This window comes from Eriocheir sinensis, unplaced genomic scaffold, assembly GCF_024679095.1.
Source record: "Eriocheir sinensis breed Jianghai 21 unplaced genomic scaffold, ASM2467909v1 Scaffold450, whole genome shotgun sequence".
NCBI lineage: Eukaryota > Metazoa > Arthropoda > Malacostraca > Decapoda > Varunidae > Eriocheir > Eriocheir sinensis.
Genome location: NW_026111777.1, coordinates 325,006 through 351,001, shown reverse-complemented (window position 1 = coordinate 351,001; position 25,996 = coordinate 325,006). Strand labels below are relative to the sequence as shown.

Genomic DNA, 25,996 nt, shown 5'->3' with positions numbered 1-25,996 from the left:
GAAAAACCGAGGTCAGGGTGAGGGCAGATAATTAATAAGGGGTGTCAGGTCTTGACCCAAGTCGATCCACACATACTCTCTGTCTATACTTCAGTCGAGCTCTGGTGCAGCGAGAGTAATAAAGGCAGGAGTGTCGCTCCGTGTGTGCTCTGGAATACCGACTACCTGTGTTTCATTTGGGTCCAATGAACAAGCGAACAAAAATCTGATCCATCCATTACTTTTCACCAGTAAGTTATTTATTAATTAATTTTTATATCTGATGAAGAAGCAAGCGTGCATAACTTTTATAAACAAGACTGATGCACAGGACAAATGCACATTGATTATTTGATAAAAATACTGTTAGCAACATCTCTCTGACAAGATCGTTGGCTATATAGCCGGATTTGACAGCTTAAAACCTAAGAGATTTTTAAAGTGTGAGTCGTGCTGCAATGCTTTATTTACCCAACATCTGGATGCAACTCACTGATTTATCTCAGTTGAAAATAAAGGCCACCTATGTTTTCCATCCAGAGATGTTGCCATTTATCTTGAGTGTGAAAGAAAATTCAGAGAGAAAGTTTTACAGTATAGTGACCAACCATATGCAAAGTTGTCAACACATGCTTGGCACAACATTGTAACACTTGTACGGTACTGTCGTGAGTTCCAGGAGAGGGCTGTCTTCTCCAGCCTGGCACAACACATGTTAGACAGTGATCCGTTCACTAATCATCTTGTGTTACTGATCAAGGCTGTAGGCGAGACCTGTCTGCAGGTCAGGCACAGATATGCAGCCAGACAGTTTACTGCACGACTAATATCCCTTAAAGGCGCCAGAAGTAGAGCCAGGATGAATAAATTAGTACTATTTAGTGGAATGTGATTCTGTGTATAATATATAATATCTAGTCAAAAGGACCTGTGGGCATGCAATATATGGGTAGCAGTAACACTGTAGTTTCATTTGACACGCCTGCATATTATAAGTAAATATAAACAATTTAAAATGGGGTAAAAAAAAGTGCTACTGAAGTAACAGCCCCTACAACAATATGGCGGACGGGGGAGAGCGGTGGGTTCACCGGAGACAGTACAGACCGCTCGCCTCACAGCCACTCCACCCTTAATACCTCCATGGTTTATACCCTCTGCTTCTATCTCCTTAGTCTCCTTTCTTCTCTCCACTCCTTTTTTATTAAGTGCTGTCAATAGCGCCGGTAGGCTCTCTTGAGGGGTCTCTTGGACCAAGGCAAGTATAGAGAGGTATCGTCACTCTCATAGAACGTGAAGAACCAAATTTTGAAATGAGCTTTTTTATTAGGACCTCTTGGATGTTTTTTTTATGTTATAACTACTACAGTAAAATAACATAATATGTGATTTTTTTTGTTATATACCCTATGAAGCAATTGTCAGTGAATAAAAAATTTATAAAGAAATGTTCACGGCATCTCATCCTGGAAGATGATTGGCTGGCATCTCGATAAGCTCCACCCCTTCCTCGAGCCTAATAATTAAGCCCCGCCCCATTCTCGTTGTCTGCCCAAACCACCGACTTCACACACCTCACTCCCACCCTGTTTCCTGACCCCAACATTCATTTTTTTTATGCATCACACTAGCATAAAATTGTAACAATAATGTAAAATTACACACACGAAAATCAGCTAGTTTTCGTCGCATCACTTTTTAAGCCCAGATCCTAAATCTGCATGTTTTTCTGCTTCTGATGGTGTGTGGTATGCCCCGAGGTAAAAATATGCATAGGGTCAAAATCGCCTCCGCGTAAAGGTGAGTTGACGCCGCAGAGAACAGTGGTCAAGGGAACAGTCTGGTCCGGAAGAGGGAAGGCAGGAAAGAGAGGGGTAAGGCACACACACACACACACACACACATACACACAAAAAAAACGGGGTAGGCGGTGGCCGAACTGGTAGCGTACTGGGCCCACATTCACCGCGTGATGGACGACGCGGGTTCGAATCCCCACGCTACCACTCGGATTTTTCAGTCGCCGCCGAGTGGCTTAAAAATACCCACATGCTGTCCTGAAGACCACCCATCAACCCGGACTCTAGAGGAAGCCGTCCAAGCGAATCAAGAACGAGTTCCGGGGGGCAGCATGAGCCAATGCAAGATGGCGCCACTATAAACACTCGCCTACGCCAAAACGGGCTGGGCCGACCATCAGACCCCACCTGGAAGAAGCCTTGGGCCGACCATCAGGCCCCACCAGGAAGATGCCTACCGGCGCAACAGGCAACGACGTAAAAAAAAAAAAAAAAAAAAAAAAAAACACCCACCCACCCACACACACACACACACAAAGCTTGATGGACATTCTGAAAGACTTCCGGTTACAAACGCTGAACTTTCAGTACCGATCAACTATAGACTCCATATCCTTGACGGGTGTCGGGAGGGCTTTGCCACAACAGCTCGCTGGATAGGCGGGCAACACTCGCGTCTCGCGCATAGTCTGTTAGAAACGAGTGCTTAAAGCAAGTAGTACTCTGCGCTACCCTCCCTTGCTGTCGCTGATATTGTTTTATTGTTTCTTGCTTCTACTGTATAATTCAGCGTTTCTTAACCTGGAGGTCGTGATCTCCTGGGAACGAGTTCAGTTGTTTTGAAGGAATATTGGATTTTATTCGTATGATGAAAGGTGTTCTGCTAAGTCTATATATACCAAGTCAAGTCATACGCAGCATTGTGGGAGGAGACACGGCAGAGGCGTGGTTTATGCGTGATACTGCTTGGAGCCAAACTAGAGAATGTAGAAACAGGGATTTAGAGAAAACGAAGAAAGGCAGACTAATTTAAATCAGTCACTTCAACATGCCCTCCCTCACACCCCACACCGCCGTTTTTAAGCTTTGGAATTACAGTCACGCAATAGCACAATAAAAAGGCATATTATTTCGTCAGTGGCTTCCCTGAACGCGCTGTGAAAGAAGGCAAGCATGCACATCCAAAGTGCACACACGGCCACAACTTTAGTCACCCCTGAACTGGCGCGTATTTTTTTTTTTACCTTCAAGTGACGTCAACTCGCTGCTCCGCCCTCAAACCGCCCCCTGCGCGTACCGGTCGCAGTTTTGAAGCAGAGGGACTTGACTTGGTATAATAATTTATATAGACTTAGGTTTTCTGCATGTTATACCGTATCTACAACTTCTGTAATAAATTGTAAGCGGAAAGTTTTACAATATGTAATAACTTGCTTATAAGCCAATGAAGTAGTTAAGACAAATACATTATAATTTTACTGTGTACACTAGCTTATAATTGTGCATTTAGTATGCCGAAGAAGAAAGGAGGAGGGAAGAAGAGGAGATGATTGAGGTGAGTTTGCTCCGGCCGGCACTGATGAACACTTGGCTATTATTTAGCAGTTAGGAATAAAATGCTATTAATTTGAATTCATGAACACTAAGCTATTATTTTGCATTTACGCGTACAAAGCTATTATTTTGCATTTAGGTTACTAGGGTATTATTTTGCATTTAGGAAACTAGTAGGCTATTATGCATTTAGGAATACTAAACTATTATTTTGCATTTAAGAGTACTAAATATTATTTTGCATTTAGGAATCTAGGCTATTAATTTGCGTTTAAGAATACTAAGCTATTATTTTTCATTTTAGGACACGGCTATTATTTTGCATTTAAAAATACAAAGCTATTATTTTGCATTTAAGAATACTAAGCGATTCTTTTGCATTTATGAAACTAGGGTATTATTTTTGCATTTACGAATACGAAGTTATTATTATGCATTTAAGAAAACTAGGCTTTTATTTTGCAGTAACTTTTTTTCCTAAAATAAATAATTCTCTCTCTCTCTCTCTCTCTCTCTCTCTCTCTCTCTCTCTCTCTCTCTCCACTTCAGGAATTCCACTTACAACACTTGTTTCCTCATATCCTTAAAAAAAAAATATACCACCATATGTTTTATGAATTCTTCGTGGACTTATAAGTGAATAATATATTACAGATAGCTATCAGAACTGGTGTCTAATATAAGTAACAGGAAGCATGAAATTGGATGAGAGGTAAGGATAATAAGTGAAAATAAAACAGTACATATATCAATGTACTCACCGCAAAATAAATCGGTCCGGAGATGCATTAGGCTATTTTTTTAGTATGACTACACTCTCTCTCTCTCTCTCTCTCTCTCTCTCTCTCTCTCTCTCTCTCTCAAGCAAGAGTGGGTTTAAAAAGCAGAAACTGAGCGGGCAGAAGAGATATTAGTGTTGTGTTTTAGCGGTGCTTAGTTTTTTTTTTTTATATATCTTATTGATACTAAAACGAATTGAAATGAAAATGTGACTTCATGGGTCCATGCACATTACCAGTGGGGGGCTACAAGCAAAATTTGGTGAGGCTAGGTAACAAAATAAAGTCAGGACGCCTTTTTTTGTTTGTTTTGGGAGTTTGCCCGCCTAATATTTAGACGGTTCCGCCGACACCCGTCAAGGATACGAAGTCAATGGATCAACATTATAAAAATATCCAATAATACTATTAAGTGATTAAACAATAAATATCAAATTATGAAAATACTCGAGAAAGAATGAAGGCTGACTCTTGCCGGATGAGGGATATGAAGCGACTCCAATGAGAACGAAGGGCAGTTACAGGGAATAAAAAATAAAAAAAAGATTGGGGGACAAATTGAGACAGCGAGGAGGAAAAAGAGCAGAGGGGGATGGAAGGATAGGGGGGCGATTGGAGGTGGGGAGGAAGTGGAGCAGAGAGGGATGGAAGGAGAGTGAGGGGATTGGAGGTGGGAAGGAAGGGGAGCAGAGATGGATGGAAGGGGAGTGAGGGGATTGGAGGTTGGGAGGAAGGAGGGGAGAGAGGGATGGAAGGGGAGTGTGGGGATTGGATGTCGTGAGGAAGAAGAGGAGAGAGGGATGGAAGGGGAGTGAGGGGATTGACGGTGGATGGATCACGGAAGCTTCGAGACGCAGGTGGATCACAGGAGAGGAGGGTAAAACGTAGCTTCGGTGATTTGGTGCCAATCATGTGCCGGCGACGGGAAACTGGGTGAACATCGATTAAGGCGGCAAGAGTTTGAGGCTGACATGGGGGGGTCTCTCTCTCTCTCTCTCTCTCTCTCTCTCTCTCTCTCTCTCTCTCTCTCTCTCTCTCTCTCTCTCTCTCTCTCTCTCTCTCATACACACAGCGGGATAATGTTCAGGGCCTGCAGGTTAGGCGTAGTACATGTCACATCCCGTTTGTGAAATCCTCCAGTACAGGTATTGGGCATAGGTCTGCTGAGTAACCTTACTGATGGGGCAGCGCAGGACAAGCGTGTTTACAACTGCACGTTCCACGACCTCTCGTCCAGTCCATGTCCAAGGCACTTACACAAACATGTTCGTTGTGTTCGCGCACCTTGACCGGCTCTCCTGGCTCGGCTCCCTCGCCGGCTCGGCGGCCCGCCTCACGTTGCCGCGGCGACGAGCGGCACAAGGGAGTCTGAGAGAGATTGTAAGACATGACAACCAACTGGAAGTAATAAACGCGGAAGAAACAATTAAAAAGAAACATGAAATACAAAACACGAAAAGCAATAAATATGAGAAATGAAGGTTCCACTGAAAATGAAACTGATATAGCGACATTAAAAGAAAATAACAGTGGACTATACATACTAAAGATGTTGCTGGAATCCAAGTGTCGAGAAGAGAAAAATAGGTGATTAAGCGAGGTAACAAATCAATGACAAAAGTCTTGAATGCAACTTGAAGATGAAACTTTAAAATCACAATCCCCGAAGCAAGAGAGGAACTAATTTTAGAGAGTAAAATTCATATCAGACCAGAATATCGGCGTGGCAGGAACAGACACGGGAGGGTAAATAAATATGATAACCTTTATTGTCGAACACCTCATGTATGGACACAAAACACTGTACAATGTCAACTGTAAAAATATAAGCCATTTGTGTTACATATAAAAACTCTTATCACAGCTACATATACATTACACGTGACTCACCTAGTGAATACCCGATATTTACATTATGACGTAAACAAACAACTGAAATGATTGAGGAGTAAAAAGTTGGAAAGTTTCGTTTAATCGGCGCAACATCTGTGGTCATATGCCGGAGAGACAGAACGGGAAGGATTTATAGAAGGGAACAGATCCCAGGAGACGGGACACAACCCCCGATTAGTACCCATTCACTGCTGGGTGGACAGGGCCGTAGGGTATCGGAAAAGCCGCCCAAATTTTTCCAATCCGCCCGGAAATTGAACCCAGGCTCTCTCGGTTGTGAGCTAAGTGCGCTAATCACTGCACCACGAAGCCCCCGATCGAGGAGGAGAGAGGGACGCGTGGGCTGGCGGGAAGGGATGCAGGCAAGCAGGGCAAGGGATGAGAGGGAGATGGGAGGCGGGAAGGAGGGAGGGCGGAAGGGAGGGAAGGTACAAATTTACACATTACAAATCCAACCCCGAGGAAGGAACCCGGAGAGAGTGGGAACGAGGAGACACGTCTTGTCAGGGAAATGCTGGGAGGGAGAGACGGAGGTAGGTGGGAGGGAGGAGAGGCTGCTTGTAGGAGGGAAGGTAGGGAAGGACTGTGAGAGAAATGGGATAGAGAGACTGCTTGTCGGCTTTTCATCATAACGTATTTACCTCCTCTCGTTCATTCGCGGCACGGCCTCAGGTTCCATCGCCCCGCCACGCGCGAGGCAGCGTGGCCAACGATGCTTTTGTCTCGCGGCCGCAATGTTTGTCTCACGCTCCTGGGTCACCGCCACCGTCTATCAAGGCTTTGCGGGGGAAATATACACATGGAATAGTTAATAAGTAAAGAAACGAAGGAATTTTATGACAAAAACATTCTTCTGCATCACCGCCACCGTCTGCCGCGGCTTCGTGAAGGAATTATTTTTCAGCGCAGAGGTGTGAAAAAAAACTTAATCTAAAACTAAATATTCCAAAAAACGCCGCATTCTTGTGTCCATGAAAATAAAATTACGATGGAATAATAAGCAGGTATTTGTGTTTTTTTCCAAGCTATGTTCCAATTAGTACATGCGATGTACAAATGCTTCCCGTGTTCCGAACGTGTATGAATCAAACAAACGCACATGCACAACAAAAAATATATCAATAAATCTGCTGCAGTAAGTGTGTAATTCATAACTCTGCTAACTCATCTATTTGCCATCAACAAGGGCAGGATTGTAGCGGGTCATTACAAAAGTTCGGAACAGCTGCCCGGTGGTTCGTCGGGCAGAGGAGAACACAACACTGTCGGAGGGAAGCAGCCGGGCCTGACGTAGCACGGCGCGGGAACTCAGTCAGCTCTGTGTAAGGCGCTCAGCTGTGGATATTGATTGACTGATTGGCTGACTAATAAATCAACTGGCTGCTGACTGGTACTTTGAAGTTGAACCATGGCGAGAAATGTTGACCCCATCGCATGTACTAATACCCTGGTGTCGCGCTGGTCTACTGTTTAGTGTTTTTGGCTTCTGAACCGCGGTTCGAACCCTGAGTGTAGCTGCTCATCGCACTATTCCATATATGAGTGCCTCTGGATGCACTTAGTAGAGGTTGCTGGTGTGAAAATGATGACGTACTCTTATTGCTCTCTAAACATCCTGGATAGGAAACAGCATTGCCAGCCACAGGCAAATAGAGACCTTATTGACGGAGGTGAGCAATGAGCATTGCGGCTGGACTTTATAACAAGCCCGTAGTGGGTCCCCGGATATCTACATAGCACCGCGACTGTTACGTGAGAACCAAAAGGATGCGTTTACTGCAAACCGAAAACAGAGTGAGTGAGGGAAAGAAGAAAGTAGTGAGAGACGGAGGGAGGGTGGCAGACGGGACGGTAGTGAGTGTATGGGGGTCATAAGGTCATGTGGTCAGAGGGTAAACATGGCCTGAGGTGAACCGGGTTACTGTACACCGGTAAGAAAAGGAGGAGGATGAGTTAAAGGGATGGCAGTGCTGGAGGAGGGGCGCCAAGCAGTCTCTGAATCGAAGGGGTTAAGGGATGAGCTGAGCTGGGTTGCTGCGCGTCGGGAATGAAAAAAAGGAAGGTTAAAGGGTTGAAGGTAGTGGAGATACAAGGTTAAGGGGTCTCGGGATCAAACGGTGAACATGGGCTGAGCTGTGATGGCTGAGGCGCTGCGCTGCTGGCGGGCGGGGCGTTAGAGGGCGTGCTCCATAACGCGCTACAGAGGGGGAGAGATGGAAAAAATGTATTATTGATGGGCAATGCTCACTTCCTTAAATCTAGATAAAGGACTTAGATTATGACACACTTTGATCCCCCTTTGGGAGATCAGGTACGCGGACATGTGCAGACGCGCTGGTAGAGGTGAATCTCCAAAAATAACGTTAAAAAATGACTGGAAGGAAATAGAGGTAGGAAGACGGTGAGTGACAGTGAGAAATGGGAAAGTCAAAACGGAACGCCCACTATATTCCTTCTTCAATCTCCCAGCCACACAATCGAAACGTAGTCCGACACGTCGGGGGTACGAGGCGCAAACAGCCATCGAAGGAATTACGCCTCAGAAGCTCCTCTCACGGGAGGAGACAAAAAGATTTACGCCGCCCACTCCCAGAAGGCGACGAGACAAACCTTTCATCGCAAAGCTTTACAGAAATACTTGTGTTCGAGGACCAACGACAACACTTACATCAACACACAAGACTCACGCTCACATCAGCAGGGGATTCAGTGTGTGTGTGTGTGTGTGTGTGTGTGTGTGTGTGTGTGTGTGTGTGTGTGTGTGTGTGTGTGTGTGTGTGTGTGTGTGTGTGTGTGTAATAATAATAATAATAATAATAATAATAATAATAATAATAATAATAATAATAAATGGTTAATTCATTTGTTGGCAGCTATAAGGCTGAACATACACAAAGTACAATGAGATTTATGTAATGAGTAATGGGGGGAGGTGGGGAAGGGTGGTTGAGGTGTGTATAGTGTGTGTGTGTGTGTGTGTGTGTGTGTGTGTGTGTGTGTGTGTGTGTGTGTGTGTGTGTTGAGGGGTTATGTGATCATGGAGGTGTTTATGGGCTTTGCAGGTGCCGGTATTGTGCTAAGCCGGTATCTGTCCGTGCGAACTCTGACCGGGACGAGAATGTTGTGGTGTTTAGTAGGTCTGGTGGGGGAAGGGAGGGCGGGTGGGAGTAGGTCTCTGTGACTGGGGTTGCGGAGGAACTCGCCGAATTTGGTTAGGTTTATCTGGTAACGGTCCTGAAGGGTGGGCAGATTCAGCTGCGTGAGTGCGTTCTCATTGTTGGTGTAAGAATTGCCCAGAATCTGCCTGGAAGCCCACTTCAGCACTCTCGCTAGTTGGCGCTGTTGGGTCTTGTTGATGGAGGAAGCCCAAGCAGGGGAGGCGTAGAGGAGACGAGGCGCACACATCCAGCGAGGGAATTACGCCTCAGTAGCTATTCTCATGAGAAGAGACAAAAAGATAACTCCGCCTACTCCCAGAGATCGAAGAGACAAACCGTTCATCACAAAGCTTTACAGAAATACTTGTGTTCGAGGATCAGACGACCACACTTACATCAGTACACAAGACTTGTGTGTGTGTGTGTGTGTGTGTGTGTGTGTGTAGGGGGGTGCTAAGGCGAGAGTGGCAAAGGACAGGAGGAGGAGGGGTGAAGGATGCGTTATAGGTGGAGGATAGAAAGGGGCAGATGAAGGTGTTGGGGAACAGGTGGCCAAGCAGCCATCACCCATTCTCCCCCCCTCCTTCCTGCATCAACTGTAAGCCACAAAGTCCTCGCTAGATTATAACAGATTTAAGGAGTTGCAAACTGATGGCCCCAGTTTTGGAGTTGTTGTTATTATTATTATCTTTTATGGCAACAATTACAACTACTACTACTGCTACTAGTATAAAAATAATATAAAAATAATAATAATTATTATTAAACTTACTCTTCTTCTTCTTATTATTATTATTATTATTATTGTTATTATTATTATTATTATTATTATTATTATTATTATTATTATTATTATTATTATTATTATTATTATTATTATACTACAATAATATATTAGTGTTTTTTTTTTCCTCTTCATTATTAACATCATTCTTATTTCTTTACTTTTATCATACGTAATGACCTATCAATTTACAAATTCTAGTTTCGGAAAGAATAAACACACACACACACACACACACACACACACACACACACACACACACACATGAAGTGACCCTCGTGCCGCATGGATGAAGTGACCCGCGTGTCGCATGGATGAAGTGACCCGCGTGCCGCATATATGAAGTGACCTTCGTTCCTCATGGATGAAGTGACCTTCGTGCCGCATGGATGAAGTGACCCGCGTGTCGCATGGATGAAGTGACCCGCGTGCCGCATGGATGAAGTGACCCGCGTGCCGCATGGATGAAGTGACCCTCGTGCCGCATGGATGAAGTGACCCGCGTGCCGCATATATGAAGTGACCCTCGTGCCGCATGGATGAAGTGACCCGCGTGCCGCATGGATGAAGTGACCCTCGTGCCGCATGGATGAAGTGACCCGCGTGCCGCATGGATGAAGTGACCCGCGTGCCGCATGGATGAAATGACCCTCGTGCCGCATGGATGAAGTGACCCTCGTGCCGCATGGATGACGTGACCCGTGTGCCGCATGGATGAAGTGACCCTCGTGCCGCATGGATGGACTGACCTTCGTGCCGCATGGATGAAGTGACCCGCGTGCCGCATGGATGAAGTGACCCGCTTGCCGCATGGATGAAGTGACCCTCGTGCCGCATGGATGAAGTGACCCTCGTGCCGCATGGATGAAGTGACCCGCGTGCCGCATGGATGAAGTGACCCGCTTGCCGCATGGATGAAGTGACCCTCGTGCCGCATGGATGAAGTGATCCACGTGCCGCATGGATGAAGTCACCCGCGTGCCGCATGGATGAAGTGATCCACGTGCCGCATGGATGAAGTGACCCGCGTGCCGCATGGATGAAGTGACCTGCGTGCCGCATGGATGAAGTGATCCACGTGCCGCATGAATGAAGTGATCCACGTGCCGCATGGATGAAGTGATCCACGTGCCGCATGAATGAAGTGATCCACGTGCCGCATGGATGAAGTGACCCGCGTGCCGCATGGATGAAGTGATCCACGTGCCGCATGGATGAAGTGATCCACGTGCCGCATGGATGAAGTGACCCGCGTGCCGCATGGATGAAGTGATCCACGTGCCGCATGGATGAAGTGATCCACGTGCCGCATGGATGAAGTGATCCACGTGCCGTACGGATGAAGTGACCCGCGTACCGCATGGATGAGGTGATCCACGTGCCGCATGGATGAAGTGATCCACGTGCCGCATGGATGAAGTGATCCACGTGCCGAATCACTAACACTCCGGCCATGTGGATGATAGAATGCAATGCTCGCGGGTGTACGTGAGCTTCCGTGTGTGTGTGTGTGTGTGTGTGTGTGTGTGTGTGTGTGTGTGTGTGTGTGTGTGTGTGTGCAAGTGCGTGTGTGTGTGTGTGTGTGTGTGTGTGTGTGTGTGTGTGTGTGTTTGTGCACGCACTTCTGTTGAGGATGGGTATAAGTATAAACAGCAGGTAACTGAACGCTGATAATCTTGCTGGCTGCAACACTGATCGATTCACTTTTCTTTATTCTTCTTTTATTTGTCGTGATATTGCGTCGGAGTGATAAATGTACGCGAGAAGGGAAAGAAAAATGAGTGAGGAGCGAACGAAGATGATGTGTGACTGAAATAATTGATGATAGGAATAGACGAGGGTGATGGTGATGATGATGAACACTGTGACACAGACGGGTGGGAAGCAGATGCTCCTTTCCCTTTCCCTTCTAACCCTCTGTTCATCCTTTTCTTTATTCCGTTCGATCTTCTGAGGAACACCAGCGTAATTTCCACCAAAAGCTCCACCCCTCCTCCTCTTTTTCTCCTCCTCTTTCTCTTCCTCCTCCTCCTTTGTAGCCCCCCACCACCTCCACCACTACCACCACCAGAACTGAAACGCCCTTGGAGTATGATTGAAAATGATCGTGATTGGCTGCTGGTTGACGGAATGGAGGGAAGAATATGGTTCCTTCTGCTTCCCCTTCTTCCCCACCTCCTCTCCACTCTCCCTTCCATTCCTTTCCCTTTCCTTCCATTCCGTCACCTGTCCTTCTCCCCCTCCTCCACCACGCCACTAGCGAATTATGTTTATGAAAGTGACATTTTAGAGAATCAAAACATAAAATGCAAACAATAAAACTAAAAGAATGCGAGTTCACACAATGGAAGCACCTACTGATTCATCTCTCTCTCTCTCTCTCTCTCTCTCTCTCTCTCTCTCTCTCTCTCTCTCTCTCTCTCTCTCTCTCTCTTCTTTAACGCCTGGGACAATTTCTACGGCCAAAGTGAGCTCTTCCACAGGGACGGAATACACCTGTCCCCCATCGGGGCAGCCAGATTCGGAAGGGTCCTAAACGATGCAGTACGTGACACCTGATCAAAAATTCGCTCTCGGCCACGTCCCTCCACCCCTCCCGTGTAAATAGACGCCATCCATCGCAACAAACGCCTAACCATTAACCCGCAAGTACCACCAGATAACTTGAAAGTCCTTAGTTTCAATGCACGTATCAAAATAAACAAGTTTAATGAACTGAGATGTCTTGCTCTCACATAAAATTGTCGTAATTGCTATAACCGAAACATTTATCGACACCAAAAATATTGATTTAAGTAGAGAATATAACATGGCTTCCGTAACAAAAGATACTGCCTATCAAACCTATTGACCTTTTATAACGACCTCTTCTCAGTTTATGACGTAACCAAATCGTTGGACATAGTCTATCTTGATTTCCAGAAAGCGTTTGATTAAATCCCACATCATAAATTACTTTATAAATTAAAGCAAATAGGTATTGACGGTCAATGGGGAGGCGGTGGATGAGTCGACAGAGTGACGGCGCCGCGTTTGGGAGGACGCGAGTTCAATCCCCGCCCGGTGCCACCAAGCTGGGATTTTTGAGCCGCCGCCGAGTGGCTTAAAACTACTCACATGCTGTCCAGAAGACCACCCATCAACCCGGACTCTAGATTCTAGGATTAAAGATGAGCTCCGGGAGGGCCGCATGAGCCAATGTAAGATGGCGCCACTATAAACACTCGCCTGCGCCAGAACGGGCTGCGCCGACCATCAAGCCCCGCCGGGAAGAAGCCTTGTGCCGACCATCAGGCCCCACCGGAAAGAAGCCTACCGGCGCAATAGGCCACGACGTAAAAAAAAAAAAAAAAAAAAAAAAAAAAGTACACCAATGGATCACGAATTGGTTGAGCAACAAAGAACATCGACGGATTTAACTCAGAGTGGGCGGCTGTCACTAGTGGCGTCCCTCAGGGCTCGGTCCTTGGCCCAGTGCTCTTCATTATTTACATCAACGATGTTGATGTTGGACTCAATAATCTCATTAGTAAATTTGCAGACAACAGAAAGATTGGTAATTCGCTTCTCACTGACGAAGACAGGCAAAGCCTCCAAGAGATTTGCACAAAATTTCAGCTTGGTCGGATAGATGGGAGATGCCCTTTAACGTAGACAAGTGCCTGGTCCTTCAAGTTGAAATAAGAAATAAGAAGTTCGATTACGAAATGCGCGGCGTTAAACTCAAAAGCGTTCAATGCGTTAAGGACCTGGGGGTCAACATCGCGTCAAACCTCAATTTCTCACACCAATGCATCGATGCAGCAAATAAAGCGAACAGAATGCTGGGCTTCATTAAAATAAACTTTTTATTCAATAATAAATATGTAATACTTCCGCTCTACAATAGTTTAGTCAGACCCAACTTGGAATATGCGGTACAGTTTTGGTCTCTCCACCATGAAAAGGACATTCCTAAATTAGAAGGTGTTCAGCGTCGGGCAACAAAAATGATCCCTTCCTTGCGCAACAAAGCCTACGAAGAAAGGCTTTCCACCCTTAACTTGTTCTCTCTTGGGAAACGTCGCCTCCGAGGAAAACTGATCGAATGTTTTAAAATACTTAATGGTTTCACGAATGTAAACAGATAAAAATTGTTTTTGATCGATGACACTTTGCGACCGAGGAACAATGGCATAAAACTAAAATGTAGACAAGTAAATTCAAACTGCACCAAATTTTTCTTCACCAACGTTGTAGTGTGAGAATGGAATAAACTCCCACCTTCAGTGGTCCAGTGTAACACGATTGACTCCTTTAAAAACAGGCCCAACCGTCACTTCCTTGAACTTAACATTAATTAGTGTTGAAATGCAACGTTTTGAAGCCATCTGTTTAACCCTACAAGCTCCGAGGGTGGCCTGAATTGGCCACCCCTCAGGCACTTTTATCAAAACGATACACTTTTTTTTATTATCAAGTGTAAAAGAAAAACAGTCCTTCAGATAAACGCAGAAAATACCCTAGATTAACATGTGATATTAATAAGAACCATATGAATCCTCGTTATTTTGCTACACACGAATATTTCGAGAAACCGACGCCAATCATTTTGAAACACAGTCGATACATTATGGAAAGCGTTGAAACGGCTGCCGACTGTCAGATGTACAATAACTTATACGATACGACGATAGTACTGTTAGGCTGCGTTTACATAGAACTATACGGTATACGGTATACGATATTCGCTATTCGGTATACGCTATACGCTATACTCTATAGTCTATACGGACACGGCGGGTTACATAGGGCTGCACACGTACACTATACTTCCAGTCGGATGCCGTCAACATGGATTCTTCAGACGAAGAAGATGTGGCTCTCTTTTTACTGATGGAGGCTGAGGAGAGACATGGATTGAGACGTGGATGATACTCGTACGCGACGTGTACAGATCCTCTGTGTCCATCCTTTCTTTCTCTCTCTCTCTCTCTCTCTCTCTCTCTCTCTCTCTCTCTCTCTCTCTCTCTCCTCAAATTATTTAACTCTAAATAGTAAATATAAATACAAATAGGCTACAAATACTTTTTTTTAATGCTAAAATGCAAATTGTGCATGTGCTTCGAAATTCCGCTGAAATGAATCTCAATAATCTATGTATTTATTAACTTACCTTGGAAAAAATACAGCCTGCCACAACTAAGCACGATGGTTATCTGGCGGTATACGGTGCACGAAAATCGAACATGTTCGATTCTCGCCATACTATACTATACGCAGCTATACGGCATTTCGTATAGTGCCCTCCTATGTAGCGCGGTATATGGAATTCCCTTTGTTCGATTCCAGCTATACGCGTGCCCCCCGAAAACGTGCCCGTATACCCGTATAGTATAGCTCTATGTAAACGCAGCCTTACAAGCATATATACCTGTGTTGTATACTGCATGTTTTGCATTTTTTGTTAATAAAGCTTTAGCTGATACACTAAACAGACCAACAAAGAAACTGGCTGTGGTAAGTATAATGAAGGAAACCTATAGGCTATATTCGTCGTTGGTAGCGTGCATTCGTAGGTGCGTTCTAGCGTTCTAGGTGCGTTCTAGCGTGTGTGCTGTCAACGGGCGGCCGGCGACACAAGCTTGTGATTGATGATTGATTGATAGTTTATTGTTGCAAGTAAACAACAATAGAGAAGAGAGGAACATGCCATCCCAACCCCCAGACAGTACAGTGTGATGGTACAGTCGCGAGCAAGAGTGATGTCGCACCTCAAAAAATGTTTCGTCCACGGGCCTCTATATATTTTGATGCCCTATCTTTATCCCAGGTGACGCCGCTGAAGCTGCCGCGCCGCCGCCTTGAATTTCACAACTCTCTCCAAAAAACTTCTTGCCCTGAATCACAAAGAGTTGCGTTACACTTCAACACCCCCGCCCCCACATCCACCACCACCAACAACAACAACACTATCACCACCACCACCACCACCATCACCACCACCACCACCACCGTCACCACCACCACCTCCTCAACAACCTAGAGCAGTTGGTTCAGCACCCTACTCGTATTCCCGACCGTCTTGGAGACAGGCCCAACATTCTAGACCTGTTCCTTACCTCTAATCCTTCTGCTTACTCTGTCAAACTGTTCTCTCCGTTGGGCTCCTCCGATCATAACCTTATTTCTGTATCCTGTCCTATCGCTCCTGTACATCCTCTGGACTCACCGAAGAGGCGATGCTTCTGGCATTTTGCTTCAGCTCGGTGGGACGACCTGAGGATGTACTTTTCCGATTTCCCGTGGAATGATTACTGCTTCCAGGAGAGAGACCCCTCTGTGTGTGCTCAGCGCATCACAGAGGTGATTGTCTCTGGAATGGAGGCATACATTCCACGTACTTTCTCTACTCCTCATGCTTAAAAGCGGAAAATAAAAAGAAGAGGAGGAGGAAGAAGAAGAAGAGGAGGAAAAAGAAGAAGAGGAGGAAGAAGAAGAAGAGGAGGAAGAAGAAGAGAAGGAAGAAGAAGAAGAAGAAGAAGAAGAGGAAGAAGAAGATGAGGAAGAAGAAGATAGAGATAGAGAGGCAGCTCACAAAAGGTTCCAGAGCCTTCGAACTCCCGCTAACTTTGATATTTACATTTCAGCCGGAATCGTGCCAAATCTATTCTCCGACTTACCAAAACTTCTTTCATTAATAGAAAATGTCAACACCTTGCTTCTTCTAATTCTTCCCGCGACTTCTGGCATCTAGCCAAATATATCTCCTCCAATTTCACTTCTTCCCCTTTCCCTCCTCTCCTTAACCCTGACGGCAGCACTGCCGTCTCATCTGTCTCTAAAGCTGAACTCTTCACTCAAACTTTCTGTAAGAACTCCACCCTGGACGATTCTGGGCATATTCCTCCTACTCATCCCCCTCTGACTCTTTTATGCCTGTTATTAAGATTCTTCCAAATGATGTTTTCTATGCCCTCTCTGGCCTCAACTCTCAGAAGGCTTATGAACCTGATTAAGTGCCTCCTATTGTCCTTAAAAACTGTGCTGACACCCTGCCTGGTCAAACTCTTTCGTCTCTGCCTATCAACATCTGTCTTTCCTTCCTGCTATAAGTATGCCTTTGTACAGCCTGTACCTAAGAAGGGTGACCGTTCCAATCCCTCAAACTACCGCCCTATAGCTTCACTTTCCTGTCTATCTAAAGCTTTTGAATCAATCCTTAACCGGAAGATTCAAAAGCACCTTTCCACTTCTAATCTTCTATCTTATCGCCAGTATGGATTCCGCAAGGGGCGTTCTACTGGCGATCTTCTTGCTCTCTTAACTGACTCTTGGTCATCCTCTCTTAGCCGTTTCGGTGAAACTTTCTCTGTTGCGCTAGACATATCGAAAGCCTTCGATAGAGTCTGGCATCAGTCTTTGCTTTCTAAACTGCCCTCTTTCGGATTCTATCCCTCTCTCTGTTCCTTTATCTCCAGTTTTCTTTCCGGCCGTTCTATCTCTGCGGTGGTAGACGGTCACTGCTCTTCCCCTAAACCTATCAATAGTGGCGTTCCACAGGGCTCTGTCCTATCACCCACTCTTTTCCTGTTATTCATCAATGATCTTCTTTCCATAACAAACTGTCCTGTCCACTCATACGCCGACGACTCCACCCTGCATTATTCAACTTCTTTCAATAGAAGACCCTCTCAACAGGAAGTATACGACTCCAGACTGGAGGCTGCAGAACGCTTAACCTCAGACCTTGCTATCATTTCCGATTGGGGCAGAAGGAACCTTGTGTCCTTCAATGCCTCAAAAACTCAATTTCTCCACCTATCTTCCAAACACCTATCCCCTATTCTTCGATAACACTCAGCTGTCACCGTCCTCAACACTAAACATCCTCGGTCTATCCTTAACTCAAAATCTCAACTGGAAACTTCATATCTCCTCTCTCGCTAAATCAGCTTCCTCGAGGTTGGGCGTTCTGTATCGTCTCCGCCAGTTCTTCTCCCCCGCACAGTTGCTATCCATATACAGGGGCCTTGTCCGCCCTCGTATGGAGTATGCATCTCACGTGTGGGGATGCTCCACTCACACAGCTCTTCTGGACAGAGTGGAGTCTAAGGCTCTTCGTCTCATCAGCTCTCCTCCTCCTACTGATAGTCTTCTACCTCTTAAATTCCGCCGCGATGTTGCCTCTCTTTCTATCTTCTATCGATATTTCCAAGCTGACTGCTCTTCTGAACTTGCTAACTGCATGCCTCCTCCCCTCTCGCGGCCCCGCTGCACACGACTTTCTACTCATGCTCATCCCTATACTGTCCAAACCCCTTATGCAAGAGTTAACCAGCATCTTCACTCTTTCATCCCTCACGCTGGTAAACTCTGGAAGAATCTTCCTTCATCTGTGTTTCTTCCTGCCTACGACTTGAACTCTTTCAAAAGGAGGGTATCAGGACACCTCTCCTCCCGAAATTGACCTTTCTTTCGGCCACCTCTTTTGATTCTTTTTTGGGGGCAGCGAGTAGCGGGCTTTTTTGTGCACTAGAGCTGTCTCCTTTGTTGAAAAAAAAAAAAAAAAAAAAAAAACAGACCACCTAATCTGGACCATGGGGTCGGTGTGGTCTGATTATCTATGTAAATCTATGTAAAAGCAAATCACGCCTCCAGGACCAATCACTGCGTCAAGCTGCCACGGTCGACCTCCGCCTTTCTGTACGCTGCGGGACTAATGGATCAGGTGGCTCGATTCTTACTTTGTTAATTGTGCCGCTGTTTCTTTTTTGCCTTCACTGCCGTTGCTGCCCCCACCACCGCCTACATTCAATTGACTGATGCTGCTTCTGCTATTCCTCCTCCTCCTTTTCCTCCACCCCTCCTCCTCTTCCATTCTGCTGCTTCTTCTACTACTACTACTACTACTACTACTACTACTACTACTACTACTACTGCTACTACTACTACTACTTCTACCTCCAACACCATTATTACGTTTTCCCTCATTCACAGATATACCACTACCACCGCCACCAGCAAGATAGGAAAAAGAGGCACAAGACGTTAATGAGTGAAAAGACCAGACTAGTGAGGATAAAGAGGAGGGGACGTAATGGAGAGCTTAGGAAGGGAGTCATGCTTTCTGCTCCCGCCACCGCCATCATTATTATAACTACTACTATTATTAACATTAATATCAATATCATTATAACCATCAGCACAGTAACTGTTGTCATTATAGCTGTTTTTAGTGATCCGATCAAGAAATACTGGAGGTTATCATTCCGCTTTTCTAATAACAAACCTTTAAAATCTCTCTCTCTCTCTCTCTCTCTCTCTCTCTCTCTCTCTCTCTCTCTCTCTCTCCCTGAGACCTGATTCTGAATTCCCAGCAGAATTCCAGGTAACTAACCCCCCTTGTCTTCTCTTGACTTAATCCCATAAATACCATTACATGGGTCTTCGATTCGACACAGCTTGCTCTCACCTTCGAACACAACCAACCGTTAATCCTCCATTCCCTAACCTTTTGATAGCTTTGTTAAGATTTATTACAGTTCTACACATAATCTAGAAAAAATAAATTTGTATCGGGAGAATTTAGTAGAAGTTGATAACTAACAGGAAACTACTAATCCAAAGAGGCTGCCTCACCGCTTGCTCCACCTACAGCCGGCCCCACTTCAACATACCTGCGCAACACACCTGCCGCCTCTTTCCTGACCTATCCCAAGAACTGACCTCTCATATCTTTCTTCATTTCTCCCTTGTCACGAAAAAACAAAATGGCTTTGAAAGCGTTCATCATGTTCCGGAATTTTTCCTTCCATTTATTTACAGGTCGTTCTTCCGTCTGCAACATGTGCCTACTGAAACAGCACATGGAAACAAGATTCTATGAACGAGACTCGAGGCTGGCAGCTAGCCAGGAGAAGATTACCGAATTAACACATAGTGTAAAGATTTTACAGGATTTCATCCAGGCGAACATTGGCGTATCGTCCATCGTCATCCGCCTCCTCAGGATCCGTACGACAGTCTGTCCTGGCCTCGCCAATGACTGAAGGCGACTCGTCAAGGGGGTGTGACAGAGATACTCCTGAGAGTGCGGATTTCACTATAGCGAAGGGAGGTGCCAGAATAGCCCGCCGCGCTATTTACCCGACTCATTGCTTCAACAGATTTGCCATATACTGGAAGAAGAAGAGGAGCAACAGAGCACTCTCCTGGTTAGGGACTCAATAATTTACCCTCAGGTGACTGAATTCTATGGAAGAGTCCCCCAACGATGGTGCAACTAATGCTACCCTGGAGAGGGAGTCGATGACATTACAGTTGCCCTCGACGAGGTCTCCTCCGAGGCTTCTTTTTGTTCTTCGCGCAGGCACTAATGACGTCTGCAAGACCCGCTCTGAGGCATTGTTGGATAAGTACCGTAGGCTCTCCAGCAGTTCTAGATTCATTCACCAAACATTATAATTTCAGTAATTCTTCCAAGGACGTCATCGGCGAACGAGTTCTACAAGACCTCCAGTGTTATTAGTAGCTTGATGACTCTTTGCAGGGAGCTCGACGTGGGATTCTTCAACGCCTGGGATCATTTCTACTGCCGTGGCGGACTGTTCCAAAGGGACGGTCTGCACCTGTCCTCTGTCGGAGCAGCTAGATTTGGAAGGTTTTCAAACGAAGCAATGCGCGACTCTCGTTTAAAAATAAAAAATAAAAAATAAATGCTCTCGGCTGCGTCGCTCCATCCTCTCCGTGTAAATGGACGTCATGCGGCCTGTCTTACGCCAAATCGTAAAACCGAAAGTAACACCACCTCCACAACTAAACTTAGAGATAATCTAAAAGCAGTGTTGTGCGCACTACCTGCTAAAAGTAGTGGCACTACCGCTACAGCTGCTCATTTCTAAATGTAGTGCACTGCCGCTACTACTGCCGCTACCGCTACTTGTGAACAATAAATACTGGAAAAACATAATTATCTTTTATACATATTGTTACGTTACACGTCCTTGATAGAGTACTGAGTAAAGCCCCAAATACACTGCCGAATTTTGGCTCACGAATGTATGCGAATATGCAAGTCATCCTGTGTCGCGAACAAGTTCGGTATCTTTCTTGCCTGTTCTTGGCCGTTCGGGGACATGTCTGTGTCCTCCACGCGACTTCTGACAGTTGGTCACGACCGCCACGAAAGTTTCATGTTGCATGAAAAATTCACGGCCGTTCGCCGAATGTGCACGAATGCAAAATGGACGCCGAATTGTCGCCGAAATGTCGCCGACATGTCGCAGACAATTCGGCGTCCGATTCGCGGTGTTCGGCGAATTGTCGCCGAATTTTGACCGTTGAAATTTAAATTTTATTGGTAAATTTGTCGCCGACATGTCGCCGAATGGCCAAGACTATTCGGGGACATGTCCCCGAATATTCGGCGAATTAATCACGACACGGCAAACGGGTCGCGGTGGGTGTACACGGGAGTCTGTCTATCTATCTATCTATTTATGTATTATCTCTCTCTCTCTCTCTCTCTCTCTCTCTCTCTCTCTCTCTCTCTCTCTCTCTCTCTCTCTCTCTATATATATATATATATATATATATATATATATATATATATATATATATATATATATATATATATATACATACACACACGGAATAAAATAATACTATAATGATAAATAGTAAACAAGAAAATATGAAAAACAAGAAGAATCATGAATATATAAAATAGGCATGGAACTAACATTTTCATTTATTTCATAATTAATCTAGTATTTATTATTTTATTTATTTCTTAATATTATTATTCTGCCATTATTTAACCTTTGTTTCATTTTCAGTTATTTAAATTTATTTCTTCTTTCAGTTATTGGTTTGTTTACTGATATTACGTAAACATTCATTTATTCTAAAATATTTGTAGGAGAGCAAAACAAAAACAAGTCACATTTATACATTTTAGTACACATACTATCATACATATTACCACACATATTACCACACATGGTATTTACTCGCCCACAATTCTGTCCTGTCAGGCCACTGCTCCCCGGGTGTTGTAGTAGTCCATGAGGTAGGCGCGGATTCCCGTGCTTTTATATGCCACAGGGGCATCAGATGATCAGCTGTCAGAAATCTTGGCACTGTCGGAGAATTGTCCCCGACATGTCGCCGACACTTCGGGGACATGCGAAGACAATTCGGAGACTTGTCGCCAGTTATTCCACGACAAAAAAAAAACGTTAAAATTTCAGATTTTGAGCTCGGCGACATGGACGCCGAATAGTCGGCGACATGTCTCCGAACTGTCCCCGAATTGTCTTGAGCATTCGCCGACATGTCGCCGAATGGTCACGAACTGTAAGAATCTTGGTCATGTCGGCGAACCGGTCGCCGAATTTTTTCACGAACTGATTCGGCGTCAAGTTCGTGGCCAAAATTCGTCAGTGTATTTGGGGCTTAAGTCACTTTACACTTCTTGTACGTGAGGCTTAGAAGATTCACTCACCTCCCTCTGCTGTGCTAGTTGACTCACCCAGTTTTTACCAGTTTCCAAGGCTTCGTGAGCCGTGAATATCCACGAGTGATTAATCACTTACTGTCCACAGGTAGGCAGCCAGCCACACTTCCAGTCGCAGATTCATTACTGAGCGAGCGTTAGGTGACTGACAAGAGTGACGGGCCGCGGCTCAGCCCACTGAACTGTACACGTTTCATTCGCGTTTTCATCACGTACGTAGTTGGTCCACCCCGAGTAGCGAGTAGTGAGTAGTGACTAGCCCTTCCTAAAAATGTTGCGCCGCTACCATTTTTGCCGCTCTTTCTAAAAAAGAGTGGCACTATCGCTACAGCTACTAAAAAAGTAGCTTCGCTACATAGCGGCGCTACTAGTAGTGCCGCTACGCCCAACAGTCTAAAAGTCTTCAGTTTCAATGTTCATAGCCTAAGCAATAAGACTGAAGAATTGAGATGTTTTATTTCAACAGAAAATTTAGACGTAAGTGCTATAACAGAACGTTCATTGACACCTCAAATATTGATTTCATTTCAGAATACAATGTCTCAGACTGACAGACAAACAGCCAGCCGGCCACACACACACACACACACACACACACACACACACACACACACTCACACAGATAGATAATTTAGTATTGACCACAAACAAAATTTTGATTAATTGTCCTAACATGCATTTACAAAATATTAATGTGTGGTGCGGTATCACAAGGGATGTGCTAACAAAAAATAGCCGGGAAACAGCAAGTAAAGTAAATCGAATCAACAAGTAAATCGAATGAAAAAATAAAACAAAGAAACCTAAATTAAACACATTATCTAAGAACAATGTTCATAAAACACATAAAATAAAGACCTAAAACTGAAATGAAGATTAAGAAACACAAATTCAACGACATAAGAAAACTAAAGTAAGAACATATAAATCAGCATATTAAGCAAGTAAAAAGATGATTAGATAAAGCAAAGACACCTAAATTGAACACAATATATAAAAATATGTCCATAAAACACACACACACACACACACACACACACACACACACACACAGTGCTCCAGTAGCTCAGTGGTAAAGCTCTGCGCTGCCAGGCTTGACGAACTCACAGGCGGAGGTTCGACTCGCTCAGGCCGGAATTTTTCACTGACAAGAAGCGGTTACTGTCCTTCTTTGAGCAAGGGGAATGGTGTGTGTGGTGTGTACAGGTTCCAGCAATACCTAGGGATCGACTAATGAGCCTTGCTTTAATCGGGAGAGTACATGATGGCGATGGGGAGTCCAGTTCGTGATCAGGCCATGGTGAGTTACACACGCACGTACACACGCTAAGACAACAACAAAAAAAAAAAAAAATATCACGAGAATAAGAGGAGAAGAAAAGTGCCAAACGTTTTGCCGCAGGTTGATCTTGATGCCCGTTCATTGTATGTGGGCCGCAAATTAGCCCCATCAGGAACCCACAAGCGCAGTACTTGGTCGACACGCCCTTTCTCTTCCTCTTCTCTCTTCAGTTTCTCTCTTCTAACCTTTCCGTCTACTATTTCTTTTATGCTGTTGCTCTTACTCCTCCTCCTTCCAACTCTTTCGTTCTGACCTTTTCTCTATTCTTCACCAGCGCCATCCTCTTTCTCCCCCTCTCATTTCGTTTACTCCTTTCTTACTTTTCATTCTCCTCTCCTTCACATTGTCTTTCTTACTCGTCCTCTTTCTTCTCTCTTAACATTTTCTTTTTACTTGATACCACCATCTCCCACCCTCCAGATTCAGGCTGTTTCTCTTTTCACTTTTCTCATTTCTACTCTCCCTATCTCTCTCACACTCCTTTATATTATCATTCTAATTTCATTTTTTTCCTTCCTTTCATTTTTTTTTTTACAATGATCCTTCACCACCTGAATTTTCAACTTTCATTCTCTTCCTTTACTTCTTATCTTAAATTGACTCACATGCTGCCGTTCTTAACCTTCCCTTACTTTATTTTTTTACTAACCTTACTTTCTACTTTACTATTTCACATGTATTCTCCTTTCCCACTAGCATTCCCATCCTTTTTAACTATATATACACACAATTTTCATTTTATTCCGAACTCCTCCTCCTTGGTTTTCACGGCATCAATTCTCTCTGACATTTAACTCTCTCTTAAGTCACATGCAATACTCTTTCGTTCTCCTTTTTCATTGTGTGTCTTTAACATTAATTCCTTCTCTTTCTGAACATTCCACTCCAACCTCCTTCGCCTGTTTCCTCACTTTTTTACCGTCTTACTAGCAGAGGTGGGCAAGTGCGGTACTTAGTGCGGTGCGGTAGGGTGGTAGTACCGCATCACAAAAAAGTACCGCACTACCACAAAGTTTCTGAAAATACCGCACTACCGCGGACCGCACTAAAACATCCTGCGATACTTTTTTCCGGTACTTTGAAAACTATCGAAGACGACATTTGCAGCGCGGCATGCTCACATATTTTTTTTTTTTTTTTTTTACGGTGAATTGGACTCAATCGGTATCAGTCATCAGAATCAGTGTTTCAATGATTTTGACATTTCAGTTATTGTTCAAAATTAAATACTAAATAAACAGACTAAACTACTACACTGCGAGTCTTCTTTAACCCGCGTGGTGCCGGCCATTTCACCCCCAGACCCGTCCGTGGTGCCGTCCGATTTTTCATTGTACTATTTTAAGCATGTGTCCTTTGTTTGGATAGCCAGGATATGGACTGAAGTATTTTTTATTTTGACTACCGCTACCGCAGTACCGCACACCGCGTACCGCACTGGGAAAGAAAAAAAATGGGACCGCATTACCGCAACTGCACTACTCCGGAAAAAAGTACCGCACTACCTCAACCGCACTTCTGATTTTTCAGTACCGCGCCCACCTCTGCTTATTATGGGCTCCTCCTCCTCCTCCTCCTTAGCCCATTCCTATTCCTACTCCTCTCTCTCCCTCTTCTTGATCTCATTCCCCTCCTCCCCCTTACTTCTGGTTTATTCTTGCCCAATGGAAGTGCGTTACAGGAACGTCACGAAAGCATTGAGGGATCGATACCAAGGCCGTTAGTGAGTGAAAGAAGCAAGGCGAGTAAATGGAAGAAGAATGGAAGAATGAGAAGAGAATGAAGGATGGGTAAGTGAAGTTAGGAGGCAAGGCGAGTGAATGGCAGAAGAATGGGAGGATGAGAAGAGAATGAGGGAAGGGTAATGAGATTGATGGAAATATTGATGGAAAAAGAGTGGAAGGATTAGAAAGAGGAAACGAGGATGGTAGAAGTGAGGGAAAGGTTAGTTGGTGAATGGAGCAAGAATGGAAGAGGGAAAATTGAAGGGAGACATGAGGGAAGGAGCAAGTTCATGATTGAAGGAAGAATACAAGGGTGATAAAGATGGAACGAAGGAAGGGGAAACGAAGGAAAGTGGTGATGTGATGAATTAAGGAAGAAGGAAAGGAGGGAACAAGGAAGGGAAAAGTGAGGGAAGGAGGAAGGTGATGGTTGAAGAAAGAATGGAAGGATGCTAAGAATGGAACGAAGGAAGTTGAAACGAAGG

General features: G+C 44.8%; 1 protein-coding gene across 1 annotated transcript in view; it reads right to left on the bottom strand.

Annotated features, from left to right (window-relative positions):
• Positions 1–7,192: 7,192 nt before the first annotated feature.
• Positions 7,193–25,996, bottom strand: part of LOC126992366 (nephrin-like) — a 266,294-nt gene continuing 247,490 nt past the window's right edge. Inside the window, exon 17 of the mRNA XM_050851078.1 lies at positions 7,193–8,201. Within this exon, the coding sequence (XP_050707035.1) occupies positions 8,178–8,201 (24 nt within the window). The 3' untranslated portion in view covers positions 7,193–8,177. The remainder of the gene's footprint in view (positions 8,202–25,996) is intronic.